Source organism: Neophocaena asiaeorientalis, unplaced genomic scaffold (assembly GCF_003031525.2).
Source record: "Neophocaena asiaeorientalis asiaeorientalis breed wild unplaced genomic scaffold, Neophocaena_asiaeorientalis_V1.1 scaffold242, whole genome shotgun sequence".
Classification (NCBI taxonomy): Eukaryota; Metazoa; Chordata; class Mammalia; order Artiodactyla; family Phocoenidae; genus Neophocaena; species Neophocaena asiaeorientalis.
The window spans coordinates 133,503-141,356 of record NW_020172451.1 but is presented as its reverse complement, the minus strand read 5'-3'; the positions used below and the strand labels follow the sequence as shown (position 1 = coordinate 141,356).

Genomic DNA, 7,854 nt, shown 5'->3' with positions numbered 1-7,854 from the left:
AGCCCGGGCCCTGCCTCTTCCTCAGCAACCCCACGCGCGACACCATCACGCCCCTGTGGGCCGCTCCGGGTCGCCCTGCCCGCCCGGGCCGCGCCTGCTCTGCCGCTTGCTCGGAGGAGGACGACGAGGATGAAGAGGAGGAGGACGAAGCCGAGCCCGAGGCAGCGCCCCCCGGGGGCCGGGGCACGGGCGCCACGGCGCCGGACGCCTCGCTGGTGTACGATGCGGTCAAGTACACGCTGGTGGTGGACGAGCACACGCAGCTGGAGCTGGTGAGCCTGCGGCGCTGCGCGCGCCTGGGCGAGGACAGCGGGGACAGCGGTGGCGAGGCCAGCGAGGAAGAGGCGGGAGCCGCACTGCTGGGCCGTGATCGGGGCCCCGGGGCTGCCTCCCCGGACAGCCCTGACCTCACCTTCTCCAAGAAGTTCCTCAATGTCTTTGTCAACAGCACCTCCCGATCTTCCAGTGAGTGGGAGGTGGGGAAAGGGGGTGGTCCCGGGGGAGCAGGCTGGCTCCTTGGCCCCAGGGCTCCCCCAGGCCCCCGTAGGGTAGGGTGGGGTGGGGAGTTGCCTGGGGAAGGCTGCTCTGTCTCCAGCGCCCGGTGAGCTACTTCTCCCTCCCTCGGTGACTGAGGACAACCCACACCAGACCGTTGAGGGGAGGGGAGCTCGGCGGGGCCATCAAGTATTTCTCTTCCTGCCCCTCCCCTGAGCCTTGGTCTCTTTTGTTTCTGTCTCTCAGGCACCGAGTCTTTCGGCCTTTTTTCCTGCCTGGTCAATGGCGAGGAGAGAGAGCAAACGCATCGGGCTGTCTTCAGGTACAGCTTCTCCCCCTCGCTGCTAGCGACGCTCCATCTGAGCCTGCAGACGCTATGGGACACTGGTGGACACAACCCAACCGTTCCTGCCCCTGCCCCCGTGACCTCCTACCTCTGACCTGACCTCAGGTTCATTCCCCGCCATCCCGACGAGCTTGAGCTGGATGTGGACGACCCGGTCCTGGTGGAGGCCGAGGAGGACGACTTCTGGTTCCGTGGCTTCAACATGCGCACGGGGGAGCGTGGGGTCTTCCCCGCCTTCTATGCCCACGCGGTGCCCGGCCCGGCCAAGGACCTGCTGGGTGAGGCCCCTTCCCCAAGGGGCGTCTTGTCATCCGAGGTCCTCTCTTGCTCACCTGACCTAGGCCCCTGTGATCTCCCAGGGAGCAAGCGGGGTCCCTGCTGGGTGGAGCGCTTTGACGTGCAGTTCCTGGGCTCTGTGGAGGTGCCCTGTCACCAGGGCAATGGCATCCTGTGTGCAGCCATGCAGAAGGTCAGTCTGGAGGTGGGGGCCCCTGAGCCCTGCAGGCTGGCACAGCCCTTGGAGGCCCCAGGCCTCCGCCCTCTTCCACGGAGGGTTCCAGGATGCTTGGGGGCCTCAGGGCCCGGGCCCCCCCCAGCCCCTATTCAGAGGCCTGGCAGACAGGCCTCGGGCAGCGCTCAGCAGCTGTTCCCCGTCACCTTCCCGCCGGCCCCTCCCCCTCCTTCAGCCCATCCTATTCGTGTCTGAAAAGCAAGACCAGCTCTCACAGACCCTTCCCTGGAAGTTATTTGCACACTCGTTATTCACTCAGTGGACACTCGGTGAGGGCCGGCCCGTCTGCTGGGCCTGTGGGCGAGCGGGGGGGCAGCAGGGCAGCAGCACGGCTCTGCGCCTGAGAGCCCGCGTCCAGCGCACGAGACGGGCAGTGAGCAGGCCGGGGTTGCTGGGGCCGCAGTCCTGGGGAGGGGCGGAAGGCAGACGAGGCAGGCCGTCCTGAGGCTGAGGAGAGGCCAAGGCCACGCTCACATCTTCCCGAATCGCTGCCAGGAGTCTTCAAACCTAATCGACAGCGTCCCGCCAAGAGGGAGAGATACCCTCGTAGGCCCTGGAGACCCTTTTCTCCCCTAACTTCTTCTGCAGATCGCCACTGCCCGGAAACTGACCGTCCACCTGCGTCCTCCTGCCTCCTGTGACCTTGAGATTTCTCTTCGGGGGGTCAAGCTGAGTCTAAGTGGAGGACCTGAGGTGGGGTGTGGGGGCCTGAGGCACAGGGGACGGTGGGAGGGGTGAGGCAAGGGGGTCAGACTGAGGCGCGTCCAGCAGGGGTGGCCGGAGTGGCCCTGGGCTGCTCTAACGTGGCCCTCTCCTGCCACCTCTGCTCTAGTTCCAGCACTGCAGCCATTTCTTCCAGATGAAGAACATCTCGTTCTGCGGCTGCCACCCCCGCAACAGCTGGTACGAGACTCACCCATCCCCTGGTCCCCTCAAACCCTGAGGGCTGCGCATTCACCATCCCACCCTCTCACCCGCACCCACTTGGCTCCAGGAGTTGAGTCCCCACATGGCGCCCACTCTGTTCTCGGTCCAGGACACCTGGATCAGACGGGCTCCCATCTGGTCTGGGTGGGGAGACAGACACACAGACAAGTGAGTGCTCGAAGCACTCGTGGGACTCTGGTGGACGTGCGCATGGGGCTGCAGTGAGCAGACCTGCAGGGAGGCGGGCAAATTCTCCTGGGACTTAGCGGGGTGGCTGAAGACCACTCTACAAACCTTGAAAGGCAAGTGGGTGACAGGGTGGATCTTCTTGGCAGGGAGCCAGCTGAGCCAGGGCTGTGGGCAAGGGGCACTAGGGGCTCTTTGGGGGCAGCTGGGTAAGGCTGGAGGGACACTAAGAGCACCTGTGTCCTTTTGACTATGCCAGGGAGCTTATGCTTAATCCCATTGGCGATGGGGTCATGGGGTGACACGGTCAGGTTGACAGGCTGCCTCTGGCTGCTGTGCAGAGTGGAAGGACCCAAGTGCTGCTGGCAGGAGACCAGGTGGCTGCCGAGGTTATCCAGGTGCTGTGACCTAGTGGCATTTAGGAGGTGGGCAGGCAAGACCTGAGTTGATTGGATGTAGAGGCTGACCTGGAGAGAGAATCAAGGGTGGCCTGGGTGTTGAGCAGTTAGTAACCCACGCGCCAAGAGAAGAGGCCTGGAGTGAGTGGGCCTCACAGGCTGGCGATGCAGTGTTCAATCCAGAGGCAGTGAGGGTGAAGTGGCCGTTGCTACGTGGTCTGGAGTGTGGAAAGGAGACCTGGGGGGAGGTACGTTCGGAGCCGGTAGGTAACTTCGGCCGTGGGGCAGACAGGATAGCCAGGCAGAGAGAGAAGAGATGGGAGCGAAAGGGAAGCATAACCAGCAGATGGAGGGCTACAGCCTTCCTGCCCAGCCGGCCTCCTGCACACAGGATGCCAGTGCCCTAGATGAAGCGACAGGAGGGGAGGAGCTAACCTGTGACGCAGACAGGGCCAAGCAGAGGCTCCGAAGGGCCCAGTGGTATTTGAGGAAGCAGGTCCTCAGGTCCTCAGGGGAGGCAGGATGTGGGAAGGACACACTGCTGCTGGGGCTGAGGCTTGTGACAGATACTGAGGCCGGCATGTGTGTCACCTGGACACTTGTGGTAAGAGTGAGGGGCGCTCTGTCTGCTGGCTGGGCGATGGTGTCCACCCTCAGCCGGGTCAGAGCCCAGCTTGGTTTCTCCCTTGAGAGGGAGGTGGTTTGATGGGATCACAGTTTAGATGCTGCTCTGAGGGGTGGAGGGCCAGGGCCCAGAACAGGCGGCGGGCCAGATCTGGCACCATGAGGGCCAGTGTGCACGGTGGCCCACACGGACAGTGGGCTGAGGGTGGCACACCCGAGAGAGGAAGGACAGCAGAGGGAAACTGGGGGTGCCACAGGCTCAGGCGTCCAGGCCGGACGCTGACCCGGATGCAGTTCCATGGCCAGGAACCGGCCCAGACTTTCCTGGTACATGTTACTGCAGAGCTCAGCCCAGTCCGCACAGTGAGGGGCCACAAGGAGCCAATGTCGGGCATCTCGCTGTGAAGCGGGCTGGACTAGGCACGTGCTGGGCCCACTGTCCGGATAAGGTGGGAGCATGTGACGTGTGAGATCACGGGTGGCTGAGAGCACCCCCAGGGCGCCACAGACGGGCTGCGTTTCCGACGCCCTCATCTAGAGGCCCAGCGCGCAGGGCCGTTGTGAGGTTTGTGGGAGCTAATGACATAAAGAGCTTTGCTGAGGACGGTGCCTGGCACTCCCCGTGAATGGGATCATCTGAGCGTGGCATTCAAGATAAGGCCGTGACGTGTTCGTGGCCAACGTGAGCACGTTGTCCCAGCGATGATGCTGCCGTGTGGATTCCCATCTGGTGGAACCGCAAAACCCTAATCCCACCTGACGTGGGCTGCATTAGCCACGGTCGGGGGGTGGGTCTCAGCCCTCCTGCTGCAGGATTCTGGCAGTTCCTCCCTCTGGACAACAATTTTTATTAATGTCTTGATGAGAAGAAGGGCAGATTCAGGAAAGGCATACGAGGAACAGAGCTGGGGCGACAGAGCCAGGGTACAAGCTTCTTCAGAAAGACTGTTTTACATGTCAGGGCCCATGCCGAGCCCCACATCAGAGCCCGGAAAACAGCTGTGGGTTTGCAGGACCAGAGGTGGGACTGGGCAGGCTCAGGGTGTCAGGTGACATGACAGGGAAGAGTCAGCTGAGATGTGGTGCCCAGAAGACGGGGAGGCCTTGCTCTGTGGTCCAGGGGCAGGCTTTGGGTGGGGGTGGGGGGCACAGAGGCAGCTGGCACTGTCTTGGGAGAAGGAAGATGCAGTGGGACACCCTTGTTGTGGACAGATGAGCATAGATCGCTAACTTCTCACAGATGCCCAGCGCTGTGCTTTGACGAGGACCCAGAAAGGGGCCTCGAATCTTGAAATCATGTGACCCGCACATTCCCCAGCCCCACACGCCCTCCCTGAGCCCTCTGTCCCTGGCTCTTCTCCCCGATCCCTGGGGGCTGAGGGGTGGACCCGGGGGCGTCCCGTGTGCTCACCGCCGCTCTCCCCGCAGCTATTTTGGCTTCATCACCAAACACCCGCTGCTGAGCCGTTTTGCCTGCCACGTTTTCGTCTCCCAGGAGTCGATGAGGCCCGTGGCCCAGAGTGTGGGGTGAGTGGGTCCGGAGGGTGGGTTGCAGGATTAGGGCTGGGCCAGCGTGGAGTGACGGCTGGGACTGGAGTGGGGATGCAGAACCGGTGCAGCGGTTCCCCGGGTAGGGGGGCAGGTGAGCAGACTGGGAGGAGGGATGGAGATGAAGTTTGGGGAGACAGGGGAGGGGAAGGGAGGGAAGGCCAGATGACAGTGGTGGTGGTGGAGGGTTGGGAAGGTGGTGGGCAGAACGCTTGGGGCAGGAGCGTGGAGGGGAGTCCTGGGCGTGGGAACGGCACGGGCACACTGACCACGGGGCTGGGGGTGGGAAGGCAGCATTGAGGTTAGACCGTAAGGAAATGGGGCCGGGCCAGGAGGGCTGAGGGACGAAGCTGGGGGCGGGGCATGGGCAGGCCCAGGTGGGCGGGCCTGGGGAGCCTGGGGCTGAGGCCGCTCTCTCCCCCAGCCGCGCCTTCCTGGAGTACTACCAGCGGCACCTGGAGTACGCCTGCCCCACAGAGGACATCTACCTGGAGTAGCCACCCGCCGCTCTCCCGCTCCGGGAGCGGCTGGGGCTGGGGGCATCTCATGCGGCCACCTCGACTTTGGCAAGGACTGGACTGGGGGCACATGGGACCTAGCATCTGGCGAGTCTCCGGGCTGTGCTGGGAACTCTCCTCCTTGCTCCCCAGGGGCTGCTGAAGCGTGGAGCCTGCACCTTCGCTACCCCTGATCTGTTCTCTCTGTGTCGCCCTGGCCTGCCCTTGGCCTCCCTCTTCTCTCCTCCTGTCTGTCTCTGCTCCTCTGTGCCTGCAAACTCTTGCCCTCTGCTCTTTACTTTGGGGTCAGAATTGGGAGGGGCGTGTGGAGGGAGCTCCCAGGTGATCCCCTCTTGCTTTTCCCGTGTGATTTATAAAGGAATTTTAATTTTTATAGTGAATATCAAGGGGTCATATCCCATCCTCACCATAGGGACAAAGAGAGGGACCCCCCCCCATAGTGCCCCACGAGGAGCTCAGGGGTAAGCAGGGAGGGGTTCCCCAGTAGGGCCCTGCGGGAGACTAGGAGTCGTGGTCACCCCAAGCCCCAGACGCTGCTAGGAGGAGGGGGCCCCGGCCCAGGCCCCGGCCACACCAGCATCTGCTATGCCGCTGCAAGCACTCCCCGCAGTCCAGCACCTCAATAAACTCTCTGCTTCGTGTGACCTTGGCTGTTTCTGGGGTGGGGGGGAGCAGATAAGGGGCCAGGGGCCCAGGCACTGTCCATGGCAGTGGGGACCAAGACCCCAGGGTGATGGAATCAGGAGACCCCTTCACTGCTCTCTGAAATCACGCTGGTGTCCCTGTGCGGCGCGCAGCGGGTGCTCTGCAAATACACTTGCTTGGCCAGCGAGGAAGCTGAGGCCAGAGAGAAAGGTCACGCAGCGTGTGTCATTTCCGCTGCACTGGAGCGCCAGGCCGGGAGGTGTGTGCGTGCTTATGTGTGGGCCTGGACGCTTGTGAGTGTGTGTGTGAGACAGAGAGCAGGCGCCAGTCTGCTTAGATCTTAAGATTAGTGTTTTTAAAATTCTCCACAGAAAGCCAGAAGAAAAGGTGACTGTCACATGCCCTAGGTGATTACAGATGGTACCTCCTGGAGAAAGGGCTTCCCTGGCCCCAGTGAGCCCCAGCTCTCAAGTGCTGAGGTCAGCATGGTGGTCAGTGCCTTTCTGAGGGTGGGCCTGCCCCCCGCCCTAAGCCCCCGAGCCCAGGATGCCAGCAGCTCCAGGAAGACAACAGGTGAAGGTTAAGAAATGAGAGTGAGAAAGGCCAGTGTAGACAAGTTCAGTACATGAAGCTTGAAAACCACTGTCTATAGAAATCACACACCTCTACTCAAATTAATTTAAGGGCAACCGGCAAACAGAGAACATAGTCACGGGTTACGAATCGGTAAGTGGCCGCCCTTCGGCATTTGGGTAGCCCCGGCGCAGGCCGGGTCCCCGACCCTGCAAGAAGACCGACACAGCAGAACATCTACAAGAAAACTTGACTGATTACAGTAGAACGAGGCAGGCAGAGAGCCCCTGGACGCGCACCTCTGCCCCGCAGCCTGGGGGGCGTGACTCTCAGGTCCCTGTGGCTGCACCCCCGCCCGCTGTTCCCTTCACTCTCTGTCAGGTGGAAATTTGACCCCCCATCTCGGGGGAGGCTCCATTTGCCCGGCCCCCACTCCGCCCCTGTTGGGCTCAGTCCCTCCCTCCAACTCATCTCCTCACGTCGCTGCATCCGTACCTTTCCCTTCCCGTGGTGGCCCTTTGGGACAGCAGCCGGACACGCTTGGGCATCCTTCACCTGGAACAGCTTCCTGTCAGTAGGGTCCTTCCCACACCTGTCCACCTTCCTTCCGCCTCTGGTCTCCTTTCCTGCACCAGCCCGGGCACCTTCCTTCACCTCCCCAGCTGTTCCTTCTCGGGGCTGGCTCATGGTCTGCTCCGGCTCAGCTGCGCTCCAGACCCCGCCCTGGCTCTGTCCTGGGTCCCCTTACTGGCCTCCTCTCTCCCGCGGCGGCCTCGGTGCCTTCCCTGTGCTGAGGGCCCCAGAGTCCTGCCCCCGGCAGACCGCGTGGTTCAGCTCTGTGCTGTGCCTTACCTCACCAACACCAGCGCCCTCCAGGAGCGCTGCTTCTGCCAGTCACTGGCCAGGCGTGTGGTGGAGTTCGGTAAACGCGGGACCCTAACCAGGGCCCTGAGGTGCAGAGACACAGAACTCCTGGTGGGAGCCACGGACACTTCGAACTGACGTGAGCCTCTTCCCCGTGTGCCCCATTCTATATTCTGTGCTTTGTGTCTCTTCCAGTTGCCTGAGCAGGAAGCGTGGAGG

At 62.6% G+C, this 7,854-nt stretch overlaps 1 protein-coding gene across 1 annotated transcript in view; it reads left to right on the top strand.

The window, feature by feature from the left end:
* MAPK8IP2 (mitogen-activated protein kinase 8 interacting protein 2) overlaps window positions 1–6,198 on the top strand; it is a 9,000-nt gene extending 2,802 nt beyond the window's left edge. Inside the window, 8 exon segments of the mRNA XM_024737631.1 lie at window positions 1–465; window positions 742–817; window positions 947–1,119; window positions 1,201–1,310; window positions 1,941–2,045; window positions 2,185–2,255; window positions 4,916–5,014; window positions 5,460–6,198. The exon segment at window positions 1–465 is cut by the window's left edge and continues 58 nt beyond it. Of these exon segments, the coding sequence (XP_024593399.1) occupies window positions 1–465; window positions 742–817; window positions 947–1,119; window positions 1,201–1,310; window positions 1,941–2,045; window positions 2,185–2,255; window positions 4,916–5,014; window positions 5,460–5,532 (1,172 nt within the window). The 3' untranslated portion in view covers window positions 5,533–6,198.
* The last annotated feature ends 1,656 nt before the right edge of the window (window positions 6,199–7,854 follow it).